Here is a 19,148-nt window from a genome sequence, read left to right as displayed (position 1 = left end):
ATATGGCATATTTTTTCTGGCCTCTGTGCTTCAGTGGCTGCGGCCAAAAAAACTGGGCAAACAATGCCTACAAGGTCAACGTATACACTACTACAGCGGTGGATACGGATTACGTAAAATATATGAATGCTGCTTGAAAAAAAGTAACTCAAGTGGTTTTTCTAGAGACGATAATATTATCAATATTTAGACAAAATGTGAACAAGCTCACACAGCTAGATGGCGGGTTGAAGAAAACAGTGTGCAAATAATGCCTACAAGGTCAACGTATACACTACTACAGCGGTGGATACGGATTACGTAAAATATATTATGGCTGCTTGAAAAAAGTCACTCCGGTGTTTTTTCTGGAGACGGTAATATTATGGATATTTAGACAGAATGTGAACAAGGTCACACAGCTAGATGGCGGGTTGAAGAAAACAGTGTGCAAATAATGCCTACAGGGCAAATAATGCCTAAAAGGTCAACTTATACACTACTACAGCGGTAGTAAAATAAAAAAAGTAAAATAAAAAAAAAATGAATATTAAAAAAAAAAATTAAAGTTGGTGCTGCTGAACTACTAGGAGCAGCAGATTAGCACACCAGTCCCACTCCCCAACACTGCTAGACTAATAGCACTGGGCTCTTATAGTAGTAGTAGTAGTAGTAGTAAAACAACAAAAAAATAAATAAAAGCAGTCCTTACAAGGACTACTGTTATTGCAGCAGTCAGCAGATGAGATCAGAAGCAGGACAGCTGCCCACTGCAGCTACATACAGAGCACTGCAGTAGAAGGTAGATTACTAGCCAGCAAAGCTACCTAAGCTAAAATGTCCCTCAAACCCCTGCAGACTTCTGTCCCTCCAATAACAGAGCAGTATCAAAACGATTACTAGCCAGCAAACTTTCAACTGTCCCTGAAATCACTAACAGGCAGCAGCTCTCTCCCTACACTATCTCTTCAGCACACACAGGCAGAGTGAAAAAACGCTGCAGGGCTTCGGTTTTTATAGGGAAGGGGAGTGGTCCAGGGGAGAGCTTCCTGATTGGCTGCCATGTACCTGCTGGTCTGGGGTGAGAGGGCAAAAAAAAGCGCCAACGATGGCGAACCCAAAATGGCGAACGTCGCGCGACGTTCGCGAACTTCCGGCGAGCGCGAACACCCGATGTTCGCGCGAACAAGTTCGCCGGCGAACAGTTCGCGACATCTCTACTGATCAGGCTAAGTGAGCTACAAACATACAAAAGACAGGGGTTTGATCAATGAACATTCTCTGGTTCTCTAGTAATTTAGTATCCATGTAAGTGCATATACTTTTTAGTGGCAAAGTTATGATCATAAAATTGACAAGCTACCAAACCGCATCGAGGTAAATCTGGACAAAACACGGGAATGTTCATCACAAACCCAAGGCAAGATAAGAATCTTATTTCATGCTAGAACTTCATAGAGATCACTATGGGGTAAGCAATGGTGTAGATACTCCCAGTCTGGTCAATATTCATTCCAAACGTGTGTTTGGATAATCGTAGCCAGTAGTCATCTATATCTACTCTATCTATCTATCTATCTATCTATCTATCTATCTATTATCTATCTATCTATCTATCTATCTATCTATCTATCTATCTATTATCTATCTATCTATCTATCTATCATCTATATATCTATCTATCTATCTTTTTTCAGGCAGCTGCAGGTTGAAACCTGAAGGCAATCATCTGATCCCATACAGTTTGGGGCAGATTTATTAATACCCAAACTGGGGAATAGAGTTTCATGAGTTATTAACATTTTGTGGATATATTTTGCTAGAGCTCAATGGCAGTTCTTAAAGGGGTTGTTCATCTTTAAAACCTTTAACTGCAGCACCTTACAGAATAGTTATGTCCTAGGAAATAAAGGATTGTTTTAAGAAATAATCCAGTACAAGCTAATGGAGCTTAATGATTCCCTAAAATTTATTGATATGATTGTTATATTAGGAAACATTAATTGATGAAAGGTTCTTGCTATTCTCTTTACATACAAAAATGAGAGATAATAAATATGTCCCTCCTTGTAGGTACAGTATGCATGGGTTGAAACACCTGTCCAATCTGTTCAAGCACACTTTTTAGGAAGTCCCCAAATTTGTAGTGAGTAATATCATGCTTGGAGACTATGGGTTGAAGATGCCCATCATTGACTGATTAAATGATCAGAAGATTGCACATGAATCCTACAAAATTAATATTGTGATGGATATCTTAGGCCATTTACATTATATTTTATAACAATTGTGTAAATGGAGTACAGGTCCTTCTTTTTTATGTTTTTCAAGTGGGTTCTTCTAAAGCACTCAGATAAATTACTAAATCACAGCAATATATACAAAACACATGATCACTCCACAATATATAGGTTCAGCAGTGCAAGAGCTGGCCTCTAACGGAATCTCTGATGACTCTTTCCATGGAGATGATATATGTAATCCTACATTTGATTAATGATGATGCTTATATATACTGTGTCACTGAATTTCCCTTTAGCTGCTTTGCTTCTTCTAGGTTTACCTGGAGATACGTATTAATATAATCTACTCACTTCTCTTATTTGTATGTGCTTATGGCTTCAGAAGAGAGCTGCCATGATTGAATTAAACTTATTCCTAGACGCTGTGCCAGATTTCACGTTTATGATACATGTGGGAGACCCCCTTCATGAGATAAATATACAAATCCTGTATATTAAGTAGATATTTCTATTGTATTAGGTAAACACAATATAATTTGTCCCGCTTGGGGAGACATAAAGGAAAAAACGATCTCAGCATCACTTTATTCAGCATATTGTTTTTACATGTATAATATCTGGATGCATTGCTTCTTCTGGCTGTGGAATAAAGGATATAAAGACTGTGTAAAAGATTATAAAGAAGTATTAAGCAGTCTTGTGCTGCTATACATTATGCAGAGGAGCCTGTAATGAAAATTTAATGGAATTCTAAAATACGTTTCTTTCAAAGGGGAAATATTAAAAAGAGAGAAATGCAGGCTCTTGTTTTTTGAAATCCTCTACAGATACAATCAAGATTTGCAAAGGCGTGTTTATCCAATTATACCTGCTTTTGCCAATATTATGCATGCAGTCATATTACATTGTGTGTAATTTGTGACAATGCCGATAATTAAATAGAAGGACTTATTTATAGCTGAGAAATTGAAGACTATGGAATTGTTATTTTTGCTGATGTTGTAGTATTATTTCTAAATTCAAAAACAATAGGCCAGTTGTGTAATAAATCATTCCCTCTTAATATACTGTATAACCCCCAGTGTTTTACCCTTTCTTTCATATAAAGGTTTTGTAATCCTGTAGCAGTCTAACACGATTATTGCTCAGATCCTTTGTGAATTGTAAAGAAAATACATATATATATGTATGTGTGTATATATTTATATATATATATAGAGAGAGAGAGAGAGAGAGAGAGAGAGAGAGAGAGAGAGAGAGAGAGAGAGAGAGAGAGAGAGAGAATTTCTGCCATAAAGCAAGATTTTGCCATTTTCGTGGATAAACATAAAGTACAGATACAGTGTATATATAACACCTGAAAATATTAACCAGCATACGGGTAATTATACTGCTGTACACAAGAGATGGACTGAATATTTATTTTGGCCGAATAAAAGGTGTTTTTTTGTTTTTTAAGAAAATTCGCCGGCGTCAAAAAAATATTTTTTCTAAAAAACAGACGCCGGCGTCAAAAACGAGACGCCGGCGCCATTTCGCGTATTTTTCGCCGTTTCGCTAATTTTGTGCGAAATTCGCAAATTTTTCGGCGAAGCAAAACTGCGCAAATTCGCCCATCACTAATTAAGAGGCAAATGTTTCGGTCAGTGCAGCCCTACTTTACATACATGTTGCACTGCTTTCATGAACAAGTAAGAGCTTTTCTTTTGATTGATTGATTTGATGCCCAATCAGTGGCTCATGACTCCAGTGATGGGCGAATCTGACCCGTTTCACTTCACCAAAATTCTCAAAACAGTGAATTCTTGTTTTATTTCACTAAACATTGCCCATCAGTGTCCTATGTTATCTATGTATTCTAAATAAAAGTAACTTTGGCTTTATGCTTGCAATATACTTTATGTATATACTTTATGTAATTACTGGAAATGTTTCTTGAATGCATATGGACATCTCAAACAACATCTGTGCAATGATATTAAGTGTACCTTATTGAGATGTTTTTTTTTTTTGCAAAATAAGCAGAAAACAAGGGTAAAAAAAGTGAAAATAATCCCCTATTCTCCAAAATTATCAAAAAAGTATTTACTTGAAATGAATGGGCTCTGCCTCTGCATTTGGTCATTGGTAGATACACCTATGACTAAGCGCCGGAGGGTGCGAAACTCGTAAGGTGGGCCTGGTGGGGTTTGTTTGTATCCGAGTTTTAATGCTAAATTAAATAAAATGACATTTTTTTATTGAAAAAAGCCTTGGGACAGTTATCTTTGGATAAAGGAATTTCTTATTGGTGGACACTTTGCCAACCATAGACTGGAGTCTTAGGGGCAGTGTAAAAACCGTTGAAATTCGGCCATCAAATGGCATTACTTCGATATTTGAAGTCGAAGGTTTTTTTTATCAAATTTGGCCATATTCAGTCGAAGTAAAATCATTCAATCGCGCAATGAAATCCTTCGAATCAAACGATTCGAATGAATTAGTCGATCGATCGAACGATTTTACTTTGACTTCTAAAAACTTAGCCAAATGTTGGCTATAGGTTCTAGGAGGTCCCCATTGGTTAACATAGCAATTTTGGAAGGTTTAAGGCGGCGAAGTGTCGAAGTCGAACTTTTTTAAAGAGACAGTACTTCGATTTTCGAACTCAAACTTTTTTACTTCGAATTGAAGAATTTAGGCCTATTCGATGGTCGAAGTACCCAAAAATTAGTTCGAAAATTCAAAGTTTTAAATTTGAAAATTCACTTTGACCCTTAGTAAATGTGCCCCTTAGTGAAGTTACTTATACTAAGTTACTGGGCTGGTCCCAGAAACCCACCCTGGGCTGGTGAGACCTTCCATTCCAGATTCAACCTATTGTTTAAAATCATCTTAACCGTTCTATTATTTTTTCAACTGTATATATTATGTAATTAATAGATGAAACTACTAATCTTGAATTGATGTTTGTATTCATTCATTAAGTAAACGTATAATTAAAATCTCCATGGCCAGTATACTTGACTGATTTAGGAAACACAATAGCACTGGGGCTTTTTCCTTTCACTGTAGACTTTAAGTCAATTCCTCTTGGCAGATTTCTTAGCCAATACCTGACCTTGAAGAGTTAGCAGTTTAATTTATGTCATGGACTATTTGAGCTTAAATACATAAAAGAAATTGCTGCAGTCTCAGAGAGAGACTGAGTTTTATTTTCTCATGATGCAAACAAATGGAACAAGGAAAAGAACAAAAAGTATTGTCTCTATCTAAGTTAAGTGAGATGCCCTATTTTCAGTTTAAATAAATTACATTTGTCTATCATTGTAATTGAAAAATAAATATTGTAGATAAGAGCCTAGAAAACACTGAGCGTAATAAACACTTAGGACTGCTTAACTTGTTTTTTTGTAATGAGTGTGGTTTGGTGTGAAATGACTTAATTTGCAGTGCGACAGATCAGTCAGACAACAGATTAACTTCGCTTACCTGAAGCAAAGTATTAATTTATGGCATGTTTGCCAGTTTGGTGTTTAATTTTTAGAGCCAAGGTAGGAATTGCATGTGTTTTGCTCTATATTTTTTTCTTTTTTGTAATAAAATAAAGGGTAAAGAAAAAAACATTTCAACCTCCATGAGAAAGTAGCTTAAATTCTATTCATAGTCCACTCGTGCAACCTCAGGCCCTATCGTAAAACTGCCATGTGTCACTTAGGAACTCACTAATGAACACAGCTGGGAGCATCACCTAGAGCAGAGGTATTTAAACCTTTAGTAGAACATCATTTTCTTGGCCATCTAAAAAGCCTTAAACTCTAGCGTTTTTTCCTAGTGTCTTTCTGGTGCAAATTCCCCATTCATTTTTTCAAGATAAGCAAGTAGCAAGTGATTGGAATTTTTCCTTACTGCGCAAAACAGCTTTTTTCCCCCAGAAAAACAGAACTCATCGTGAAATTCCAATGTGAATTAGTGTCAATATTCGCCGCGTCCAAATAGGTGAACTTCTCAGCAAAACAGTAGGCAAAAAAATTCTCTCATCCCTTCAGAGAATGGTCATGGTCTCCCAGAATTTTTACCCTTGGTTTCTGAATTTTTAAGCATCTTGGATGCAGGAAATGTTTTGGTGCTCCCAATTTGCAATTAGCTGTGTTAACTTTTTATAATGGTTTATGGCTTCTTTAACACTTTGGAGGCCAGGGGCCTATTTATTAAAGGGATCCTGTCATCGGAAAACATGTTTTTCAAAACACATCAGTTAATAGTGCTACTCCAGCAGAATTCTGCACTGAAATCCATTTCTCAAAAGAGCAAACTGATTTTTTTATATTCAATTTTGAAATCTGACATGGGGCTAGACATTTTGTCAATTTCCCAGCTGCCCCTGGTCATGTGACTTGTGCCTGCACTTTAGGAGAGAAATGCTTTCTGGCAGGCAGCTGTTTTTCCTTCTCAATGTAACTGAATGTGTCTCAGTGAGACATGGGTTTTTACTATTGTGTGTTGTTCTTAGATCTTGTATTAGGGAGCTGCTATCTCGTTACCTTCCCATTGTTCTGTTGTTAGGCTGCTGGGGGAGGGGGTGATATCACTCCAACTTGCAGTACAGCCGTAAAGAGTGACTAAAGTTTATCAGAGCACAAGTCACATGACTTGGGGCAGCTGGGAAATTGACAATATGTCTAGCCCCATGTCAGATTTCAAATTTGAATATAAAAAAATCTGTTTGCTCTTTTGAGAAATGGATTTCAGTGCAGAATTCTGTTGGATCAGCACTATTAACTGATGCATTTTTTTAAAAAAAAATTCCCATGACAGTATCCCTTTAAACCTCAATTTTTTCTTGTCGAGTTTTTAACAGGAAAAATTTAAAAAAAAGATTTATTATATCCCAAAGCTGCCAAAATCCAAATCTGAAAATAATCCATCTCCAACCTGTCAAGGTCATGTAGAAGTCAATAGCAGATCTCCTTAAAGTTGTTTCTTGACATTGTGATCTGCACTGATTATCCAATAAATTCAAGTTTTTGTGGCAACAAGTCAACAAGTCAAGTTTTCGGAGTGTCAATACGAAAAAGTTGTATGATTAGAATTGACACACAAATTTTTTCCACAACCCCCTTACAGTTTAGCTTAAATAATATGTGGTTTGTTGTGTTTCCCACTGGTACAAAAAGGCAATCAAATGAGTGACAGTGTGGGAATATGTAATTAAAGAATCTGATATTACAGCCTTACAATCAATATGCTTTTTGCTAAAGTCACTGTGCCAAACAATCAGAGTTTTTCCATTTTCAAGATTCAAGAGGGGCAGATTTATCAGACTGTTTTTTCCCTGTTTGATCTGTTTGATCAATCAGTGTCAATAGTGATTGATACTGATTGAATCAAGCAAAGGGCACACTTTATTAGGTGATCTATGAGAATTAGATACATTCGTAATATTCTGTTCTAATCTAATTTGGATTTGTGAAACAGTCTGATATATCCCAAATCACCATTGATTGACCAAAATTGAAGAATCCATTTATCATTGATAAATCTACTCTTAGTGAATTGGAGCAAGATTTTTGCTCAGTGTTTTTCATTTAATATCCCCCACAGCTATCGAGTTAATCTGTAATAAATGTTCCTCTGGCAAAACAATCTATAAGGTATTAACATTCTGTGCTTTGGAGATGATAATAGCATTACTATTATGGAACATTGTAGGGGAGTGCCAACTAATTAAAATATTGTTTAATATAATAAAGAGCACTGAGTTTAGTTTTTATTCACATTCAGTTGTATCTGTTTTGTGCAGTGTCCAAGTATTTTTTGCCAAACATTTGCTTTTTGGTTGATATCTCCAGACTATTCCTATTTACTGTATTGCAATGGATTTTTTTGCTCAGTTTGGTTCTCTGTGCCCTCCCATGAAAGTAAACCAGTAGTTTTAGAAACACAATACATTTACTGGTAATAATAACTAGAGTAGGTTTATCTAATGCTTAACTCAGCAAAAACCTTGCTACAACATCACCATCTACTTGTGACCACTAGATGGTGGAAGCATAGATAGTAAGCAGGTCACTGTCACACAAGGTCAGTTCTCCAAATAATCTTTATGTCCAAATGAATCTCTTCCTCTCTCTGTTTTCTATCATCTATACACATGGTTGATTGCTGGACGAATTGCATACATTCATTAACTGTGTTGACACCCATTGAGCTTTTAAATGGATTCTATCATGAAAAACAGTGCTGCTGCAGCAGAATTTTGTCATGGGGCTAGATATGCTGTTAATTTCCCAAGTGCCCCTAGTCAGATGACTCGTTAATGTGCTCTGATAAACTTCAGTCATTCTTTATTGCTGCACTCCATCCATAGAGTGCTACCACCCCATCCGTGCAACACCAATTCTTACATATGTATGTGTACAGCAGTGTAATTCTAAGTTACTGGGTGCCACAGCAATTTTTTAAGGGCAAACACACCTTTCAAAATCCTTGGCCCCTTATACTATTAAGACCCTAGCAGTCACAGGATCTGCTGCCCATTTTGTTATGCCAATGTAGAAGTAGATAGAAGGTGAGGCAGATAGAGCTAATAAACACCAAGAATATGACAGACAGAAAGGCTCAATAACACAATGATATGTTGATTCATTGGTCACTTTGTGGAATGGCAGTTCTCTTCTATTCTAAGTTGGCCATTGCATGCTATTGGGAGCCCTGTTTGAACTGGATGTTGTGTAAACACAGACTGGCAGTCAACAGATTCTGGCAAATGCCAAAGGAGCTTTTCAGTCTCAGCTCTGACCTGATGAATGGTCAACCCCAGATGACAACCAATGTAACATCCTCATGAGCCTGCTGTTTTTACAGAAAAATCTTATAATGTTATTAAGCACTCTGTCCTATTTGGAAATATATAGGAGATATTCCTGAAATGGTTCATGCATACTGTATGCACACAACTTATACACAAATAAATGCAGAAACATACACATGCCTACCAAGACACACAGACACACATATAGGGGCAGATTTACGTTAAACAAGTTATTTCTGAGTGTTAAATTGTGATTTTAAACAACCCATCTTTATGGGTAGTTCTATAGATGACTACTTAGAATTACGCTAATGTATGGTTCCTGTAGTCGTTACTGTATGCAGATAAATATATAAAATGTCTTTTTTCACTGACATTCAAAGGGTATAGAAATACAAATAAGCATGTTATATGTTAAGAGGGAATGTCACACATTTCCAGGCAGCTAGGACTCATCCGTGACACTGTACAATTAAAAGTAAAAGGAAAGGGTTAATCATTGGGGGATGGCAAATGTTAGACACCCCGAATGATTGTAACAACTTACCTGATATGCTGAGCCAGTGCTGCTGTTATCCTGAGTGCAATAACTTACAAAAAATTAAAGACAAATACATGTAGGGGCATATTTATTATGCTGTATAAAATCAGAAGGATACTACATCACACATCACCAGTAGTGATAGGCGAATTTGCGCCATTTTGCTTCGCGGGAAAATTCACGTTTTCCCGGTGAAATTTGCGAAACGGCGAAAAATTTGCGAAATGGCGGCGGTGTCTCGTTTTTGACGCCGGCGCCCGTTTCTGATGGCAAATTTTTTTTTGACGCCGGCAAATTTTTAGTGCCAAATTTTTGCTGGCGAACTTCCGCGGGCGTTTTGCGAATTTATTCACTGGCGGCGAATGGCGCAAATTCGCCGCGGATTCGCGCCTGGCGAATAAATTCGCCCATCACTAATCACCAGGCTTTATCATGTAAAAACGCTGTCAAATTTTTACATGTGACTTTAGCCGTAAGCAATGTAAAATAACAGCGGCAAATCTGAGTTCGCACAGTGTAAAATGACATACACCTTGATAAATTTGCCATTTATTTTACACAACTTGCACCTTCTTTTCAGTGAATTTCGTTTTACACAGCATAATATATGTGCCCCGTAATAAACAGATTCCTGATAAATATGTTTGAATCATGAAACATGAAATCAAAAAAAATAACAAAAAAAATATTTTTGTTATTTCTTGAGCTAAATAGGAAAAACACAGATAAGCCTCTTGCATAATGGACTCCTTCTTTTCTGCCAAAACACAGCAATTTGACATAGGGAGGGTCATTTACTGGTATCTAATAATCTACATCACAAGGACCAAACATGTAGTAGCTTCAGTTTCCCTGTCTGTGTTATTTAGATCAAGAAATAACAAAATACATAGATTTTTCATGATTAAAACAATAGATAAAAAGTAGGTTCAACACAAATCCTATTTATTGGACTCATAAAAAAGTAATGCATTTATACTGGAATGAATGTATGGCAAAGTATTGTGTTTTCCTGCTGTAAACGAAAAACTTCATCTGATGTTTCAAAAAGACATCAGAAATGTGACACAGACACAATTTCACACAAACATCTTAGTGTCAGTGTGAGAAGGGCTTTATTTTTGAACTTTTAGCAACATTTACTGAACTGCTGACACCATTTAATGTTAAATAAAAAAAAACAGAATCCTGTGCTTACTGAGGATTTGTCATTTAGGATATATCATCTAGAGTAGGTTGAGGGCAATACAATACATTTATATTGCCAATTCCACTGGAGAGCAGTAGGTGCAATGTTATTGATACAAGTGACTGATGATGAACTCAACTGAGGTTTGAACAATGACAATGTCACTGTACGGCTGATAAATGACCATGTCTTACCTTCCTTTCATTCTCTGCAACTTCTCATTTCAGATCTGCCCCAAGTGAAGTTTGACGGAAAATGTTACTGAAGTTTTGGAACTGGATAGCTTTTCTTATAATATCTGAGACGTCTTTTAAATGGGCCTTGGCGCAGAGCGAAGATGGTAAGTCAGGTTTCATCTTATGATCAAAAATGCCACAGATATTTAACCTCTCCTGTCAATCTTTTGTCAAGGTCCATAGCGGCCAAAGCAGACTTAAAGATCTCAGCATCATTTTTTCTGAATGGCAACATGTTCACATTGTGAGTTAAAGTCCATTAAATGGAAGTTGTTTGATTTGAAGAAAAAAGTCAATTGTTCAAAAAAGTGCAACTGATTGCACATAATGTGGCAGTGCATGAAAATGACTGCCATGTAGTTTAATAAAAGCATCAAGCAAACACATAAAATTAAAGTGTTTCATTGCTTAAATATGAAAGGAATTCAATTCACTGATGTTTTTTTTAATTCATGGGAGAGAGGCATATGGTTGAATAGTAATAACCAAAATTCCTATATCCTATATTGTATATTATCCTATATTAAAAAGAAACATGAGGGAAGGTCAGAGAGATCAACCAAATGCTCATCAAATACCAAGTGGCACATTTACCTAGGGTCAAATATTGAGGGTTAATTAACCCTCGATATTCGACTGCTGAATTAAAATCCTTCAACTTCGAATATCGAAGTTGAAGGATTTAGCGCAATTCGTTTGATCGAACGTTCGAAGGAATAATCGTTCGATCAAACGTTCGAAGGAATAATCGTTCGATCGAATCCATCGATCGAAGGATTATCCTTCGATCAGAAAAACCTTAGAAAGCCTATGGGGACCTTCCCCATAGGCTAACATTGGCCTCGGTAGGTTTTAAGTGGCGAATTAGGGGGTCGAAGAAATTTTTAAAGAGACAGTACTTCGATTATCGAATGGTCGAATATTCAAATGATTTTTAGTTCGATTCGAAGTCGAAGGTCGAAGTAGCCAATTCAATGGTCGAAGTAGCCAAAAAAAAAAACATTCGAAAATCGAACTATTTTTCCTCTATTTTCCTCTATTCCTTCACTCGAGCTTGGTGAATGGGTCCCCTTTTGTCAACCCCCATCCACAATTATACAGTCCCCTCTTCTGCCTCCAATGTTCCTCAAAAAACAGACCACACATTGGATAATTATGGCCAGAGAATGCTTTAGTAACATTATTACTTACCCATGTCCAACAAAAGTGATTTCTTAGGTTACAATCCTGTGCATTGGGCCTTCCTTCAATATGCCATGTCACAGTTCCCTGCCTCCAAGTAACTCTATTGGACCTCTGCATGGATTGATTTTGCCTAACATCTAACAAAGAAGATTGGCTGCTTTTCAACTGATGGCGATTTGTATTTGTATTGATTTGAAACTTAAAATTCAGGTCGATAAGAAGGAAATCAAAGTATAAATCAATGCATAAGGAGTGAGCAGATGGGTATGTGAACTCTGAAGTAGGGATGAATGAATTTGACCTGGTTGGTTTTGGCAAAAATTCTCAGCCGACGCCCATTTAAGTCTATGGGCGTCAACATTTTTTTGAAGGCCGTAATTTTTTTGAACGTGCAACCCCATACAAGTCTATGGGTGTCATTTTTGCTTCGAAACAAGGCGAAAAAAATCTGCCCATCCCTACTCTGAAGTAATAGGAGTACATTTGGCCATCCCCAAAAAGATCTTTGATGGTACATTTTCCCAGGGAACTAAACCTAGTTCATGAAATTTTTCCCACTATGACCAAAGAGAGACATATTTTATGAGATATACCGTAGCATGTAGTAGAGACCATGGTGTTAATCAGATTTGTTTTTGACCTTTTGTTATTGAACTGCTTAAGGTAAACTACTTGCCTCAGGACTAAGCAAGACATTTATAATAAATATACTCAAACATCTATTTAGGCTACTCAACTTCTTTTCACACAATTCTTTTCTCTTCCAAAGTTTTTCATTCCTTGCACAATGCAAGGGATATGGTGAGTATTTTTGTGGAATTTGTTGCATAGATGAATCTAAGATATTGTAAGATAGGGATTAAGGATAGGTATTATACCATATTACAGATGTTGGGAGATAGTCATTATAATGTTGTTGTCAAGGAGTTTACATTTTACCTTGTGGCTAAACAGTTTTTTTTTTTGCATCCCTGTAGATGAAAACAATGTGAGCATCCTTGAAATGTTAAACATGATGCATTATGACTCAGTTACTATGTATGTTAATATGTACTGTATTGTGGGCAGATTAGCTGTTATAACTGTAGGCAAGAGGTTTTTCTCAAGCAGAGAAGGAACACAAAAATGACATAAAATAGAACTTTGTCTTTACTTTATTCCACTCAAGAAAATATGGTCATGGTGCTTTTCTTTCTCACAAGACAACACAATTATATAACAGTCTCTCATATCTGAGACTGACGTCTTCTTGACTACCTGAGGACCTTTCCCAGACACTGGAACACAACAAGGTTAGACTCTGTTTCTCACATTTCAGAGATCAATTTCTATTTCACATGGCTAGATTCCAAGTCATCTTCATCCACAATACTCAAATGTTGTCTTTCTCTGGGTACAGCATACTCTCTACACATACACAGAGACCAGAGAGTCGTATGCTCTCCATATGGGCACCAGCAACATCAACATTTTCAACACCATCAGCTCCCCCTGTGATTTGCAAGTTCATCTCTTTTTTAATGGAAGCAGTCCTTTACAGATCTACCACCTAATTATCTGGCTAGGAATTAGCATTGACCACTTTTCTTTCAGACTACACCTTCTATTCTCTTTCACACATGAAGTTTTATATATGATACACTTATGGGATAATGTCATATAAGTATATAGTAGGGTAAGGATTGGAAATTCTATAGTTTGTGATAGTGTGCAATGTATGTACAAAGACTTCATAATGAAAAAGTTGTTAAGTTTGCTCCAAAAGTTTACACCATCTTCAAGTAAGTTTGCAATGTGCAATTAAGTGTAATAAAAGCCTTATGATGAATAATACATTGAGACATGCACATTTCTATTCTTATTTGTGCTCAAATCTGTTCTCTTTGTGAATTGTATTACATTTCCACCTTAGAGGCCCATTTATTAAATGTTTTGTGAATTTTAATGAAATTAGTGCTTTTTGAAACCAGGATTAAATGTATTTTCTCTAAAACCACAAATGCCATGAACTTTTTTTTAAAAAGTACAAACTGAAAAAAATACTGAACAATGGGCCATACAATACAAAAACCTGTAAAAGTTGAAGTTTTTTGGACAAGATATTTCTGAAAACCTCTAGAAGTCTGAATGGCTTAAAAAAGCAGCATATCTCCCACTGACTTCTATTGCATCTTGACTGCTTTTACTTGACAAAGTTTTGTATTAGAGTTTTATGCGGTTCTTACATTTAATCAATCTTGGATATTTAGAATTTTAGAGAAATTAAAAAATTAATTTTAGAGAAAAAAACACAAATTGTGAAACAAAATGAAATCTGAATTTTGGTAAACAGGCCCCTTCATGGCCAAACAGGAAGGGTTTCCAAACACACTGTCACAGTATATGACGCTGCTTCCAAAATAACGAATTGGTAACATGTCCAAAATGACTCATTTGTGAGCGTGTTGACTAATTCATCTTATATACTATTTAAATTTGCAGGATTACTAATTTAAAAAGATAGTTTCAATAAAAATTAAGCAACTCCTTGCTTAGCCTACTGTCCATTCGTTCACATTCCTTTAAAATATGCATTTAAGACTAAAGGAGAACATGTTCTTTGCCCTTCATATTCCGCATCTACAGCTCTCCCAAGTAATATCTAAACACTAGGGACACTTACTGCCTTTCCTCTCTTGGATTCATAAAAAAAAATATTAATAAATATTACTAGGACTTCAGAACATAACATATATATAGGTAGAGCTAGGAGAAATAAGAAGAACTAGAAGAGTATTGGCCTGTCAAGTGCAGTGGACAAGATCTGTGACACTTTATTTTAGTTTTTCCAAGGCCATTGTAGAATTTTAATCTTGAAGCTGTAGAAGAACAAGTTTTAACTTCTTAACTATACAAAACTGGGTTTAAATACTACTTAATATTGTTCAACAGAGTTCAAGAGCATTCTCTAGGTACAGCTGCTCCTTTATTGGTGGCAGATGGCGGCACGTGCAATTTAAGAGCTGTGTTTTTAATAAAATGCATTGATGTCTTTCTGGCACCATTTAGTAAATGAGCCCTTAAATGTTATATTATACAGTTCATATTGTTCATATGCTGGCCAGTGATGATATTCTTAGTGAAAGGAAACACATTTATTCCCTTGAACCTTTATTCTAACGGGAAAAGAAAAGTAAACTAACCTGAGATAGCAGGAAAGTAAAAAAGAAAGACAGAGGAATATTATATTTGGAATGGAGAATTAGATTAGCACACTCACCAGATGCTTTCCTGTCTTATTGATATTTTGCTTTAGAGAACAGTATATTATCAGAAGTACCCATTTATTTCATTTTCTAGTTGATTATTATTGAACTACAGTATATTATGGCACATTTTGCTTATTGAAGAATAACTAGAGCGTAGTGGCTATTAATATGGAAAAATAAACATGGAATAGAAGAAAACCATAATTGTCTTTTGTAGGACTATGATAAGACCTTGACAAGAATACAAAAGTCTATTGTTGCTACACTATTTGGGGTAATAGAAACCTTTTCTGGCTTAATAAAGGAAGAACGTGGGTTCAATTCTTGACTTGTAATACTCAAGCACGAGCCTTTGCTTATATTCAGAAAAATGTGTATGCTTGGTGTAGTGCAAAATCACTCAGAACAGAAGCAGTGTAAGTCATTAACAGTTTAAGAGAAACAGTTCAAATTTAGATGCCACTCAGTAGAGCAGTTATCTGGTAGTTATGCTTTAGTGGATCATAATATTCACATATGGGTTTCAAACACAGTTCATGGTCCTCCAAAGGTGGGTCTTCCTAGGGAACCAAGTCTGCCGCTAGATGTATATGCTTAATTACTTCTAGTGGTGATGTCAATGGGCCAACTAACCTAACCTAATACACTTTTTTTCTGGAACCACAGCTGCTCACCAAATATCCTTCCATCAATATTGTGCTCATAGGGACATAGAATGAAACCCTCATCTAACTAATGTTGCTGATTTTAAAAAAAGGTATAGGTGCCCACTCATCACATAACAACTGACACCTTAGCAACCCTTCTGGTTTGTCCACTAGCAACAATAACCCCAGTCACCACTTGCATGCTTATTAGTGATGGGTGAATTTGTCCCATTTTGCTTTGCAGAAGAATTTGCGAATGTACCATGAAAATGGTGAAAAATTCACGAAAGGCATTGAAGTCAATGGGTGTCAAAATTATTTTGATGCCTGCGACAATTTTTATTTTATTGTGTGAAAATGCATTAAAGTCAATGGGCATCAGAATAATTTTGATGCACTACAATATTATGCAGGCGTCTATTCTGATGCACACCAAAATTTTTCTGACGCAACGGATTTTTCGCGGGCGAATTTTCACTATTTGCTGGCAGGAAACATGGAAATTCGCACCTGGCGAATTTATTCACCCATCACTAATGCTTACTGATGCTCTTGACTGAAGTTACAGAAGGCAGAAGACGTATGTGCCAAAAATCATGGTGCTCCCCACCATTGCACCCTGTCCACATGACTCTTCTGCCTACCCCTAGCTCAAGCCCTGTCTTGTGGTATCACTTAACCTGACTTAGGCTATAATCACTTTCTGCAAAAGCATAACAGTGTCAGAATCAGTGGTATCAGACTGTTCAGTGCTACTTATAAATATTGGTACTGCAAAAAAGCATATATTTCCGTAGCGTCAGTGGTTTATAGCCACAGAAAGGAGGGGGGGTTGTTCTGCTCATCATTCCCGAGTCAGAAGCTAATAATCCCCCAAACTGCTGTGAGAGACCTCCCACTGGGCCAATTCTGCATTTTCTTATGACCTTTGAAGAATTCATTGCATTGATTAATCCCAAATATTCCTAATCCTTATATTTAGACTCCTATATACTTGTGTTACATTTTTAAAGGATTTGCACTAAAGACCAGAGGTTAGTGTGAAAAACAAGGACAGGACTTCAGGCAACAGATGCAGAAATTCCTTTGTGCGATTTTGAAACCTACAACTGACAAGATTTGTCATCAGATTTCTTCAGTATCTCGGGGCTAGACTGGAAATTACCATTTATTCATAGTGCTGAATAAAATGCGAAACAGGAGGGGGTGCAACAGGCAAATCTTTCTCACCTGATGCTCTCCATGCCTGAAGAGAATTTCATCAGTTAGGGATCATTTAATAAATGACAGCTTTGTATTTCATCATGGATTATGTATAATTGTGGGGAAAATAATTGGAATGTCCCAGAAAGAATATGCAGAGGATTTTAAATGACAATGGAGTTCCCGGAACACCTGTAAAGATGCAAATGCGCTGCACAGCCAAAGTGGCTATTTACCTACACAAAGATATTCCTTACAAAAAACAGCAGCTAATGAAATACAGACCCTCATGATTTACATTTAAATTGATTTTAATTCAGTTTATTTACTGTAAAAAAAGTTTTGCCCGTTGTTAATCAGAAAGCAGAATATCAGGCTCATTTTGAACACATTGCAAAGTGCAACATTCTGATGCAAATCGGTGTATTTTACATTACCCACAACTGAAGTATAATAGTGGGTACCTTTTGACTTGTATGCAGTGAAATTCTCCCTTCATTTACTGCTGTGGATAGGAATTGTCAGATGGTCCCTAACTGCTGAGCAGGGAAACAATCATACTTATGAACAGCAGGGGGAGCCCCCGCCTTACTTCCCAGCCATGCAGAACTCAAGCAGCTTTGTTTATGACGATCCCTAAGCTGCCCAGACCACACTGAGCATGTGCACAGTCTTAGTCTTGCAAAGATGTTTAACAAAGTTACAAGATGGTGACCCCCTGTGGCCAACTTTGAAAGCATAAATTATTTGTTTGATTAGGCTTGTGGTGCAGTAAGTTCATGTTTATATTTAGTATACAAAATACAGAATTTCTAGCCTTATTCTATTTTAGACTTTACATGCCCTTTAATAGAGCCTAGGTGAAGGGTGCTAGAGATCCTGAGATAGAGGTAGGCCTCAGTAGGAGGTGACTTTCCAGAAAAGGTAGAACTAACCAGTCAAAAGCTGGATATAGCTCACTCCTGGAATACTAGCCAGGCTTACAGTAGTTAGCAGAGCTGCCAGATGGTCCAACAAAGAGGCAGAAGGGTTAGTAATCTGGGCGTCACCCGTCAATGTACAGACTCAGACAGGAATACAGATTTTGGGAAGAGTCCCAATGTGAGGGCCTTGTACTGCTTCAAACAGTAGTGACACGTTTCGCCACCGGCAAATAAATTTGCGAAACTGCAGCAAAAAATCGCCGGCGAAAAATCCACCACATCAAAATTTTGGGCTTGCGTCAGAATAGTCACATGCATAAAAATTGTAGCACGTCAACATTATTCGGATGGCCATTGACTTTAATGCATTTGGACAAAATCTGAGCATGTATAAAAATTGTCGCCCACTGACTTCAATGCATTTCACAAATTTCTCTTTAAATTTGTGGATTTCTTGGCGAAACAGGCATGGTCTCTCATTTAGTGCATAATGGATACTTTTTAAGTATCTAGAACAGTCAACTATTTAATATAGCTACAACAAATAAAAGTCTGAAAGTTTAATGTTAAGCATTTTTAATATAGCTACAACCAAAAAAAAAGTCTGAAAGGTTAATGTAAAGCACTGTAGCAATTATGTTTTTTTAAATTGTCTTTATATTTTGGTATCCCTTCTTACCAGTTTCATCTTAAATAACTGCATAATTGGTTAGGCTTAGACAACTGATGTCACTGGATCTTGTACTTTGTGGACAAACCTTTGTGGTCATCCCACTGGGTAAGATCGTAGGGACTTTTCCTTCCCTTTAATCAGATATTTCTATCTGACTTTGCTCTTTGAGACCTGTTATCTGCTCTGCTTGTCACATGCAGTAGGGAAGCTGAAAGGTTGCTCAGTCTCCCTTGGCTCAGCCGATTGATCTTCATTATGGTGAGATGATGTTTTCGTTTCTAGGAACAT

The 19,148-nt window shown here is 36.7% G+C and overlaps 1 protein-coding gene across 1 annotated transcript in view; it reads left to right on the top strand.

Moving 5' to 3' along the window:
- The window catches only part of LOC108695740 (protocadherin-15-like), a 555,442-nt gene that overhangs the window by 68,127 nt on the left and 468,167 nt on the right, over nucleotides 1–19,148 (top strand). Inside the window, exon 2 of the mRNA XM_041570198.1 lies at nucleotides 10,973–11,085. Within this exon, the coding sequence (XP_041426132.1) occupies nucleotides 11,001–11,085 (85 nt within the window). The 5' untranslated portion in view covers nucleotides 10,973–11,000. The remainder of the gene's footprint in view (nucleotides 1–10,972; nucleotides 11,086–19,148) is intronic.

Source organism: Xenopus laevis, chromosome 7L, assembly GCF_017654675.1.
Source record: "Xenopus laevis strain J_2021 chromosome 7L, Xenopus_laevis_v10.1, whole genome shotgun sequence".
NCBI lineage: Eukaryota > Metazoa > Chordata > Amphibia > Anura > Pipidae > Xenopus > Xenopus laevis.
The sequence above is the reverse complement of the archived record's forward strand: the minus strand, read 5'-3'. Positions and strand labels throughout refer to the sequence as shown.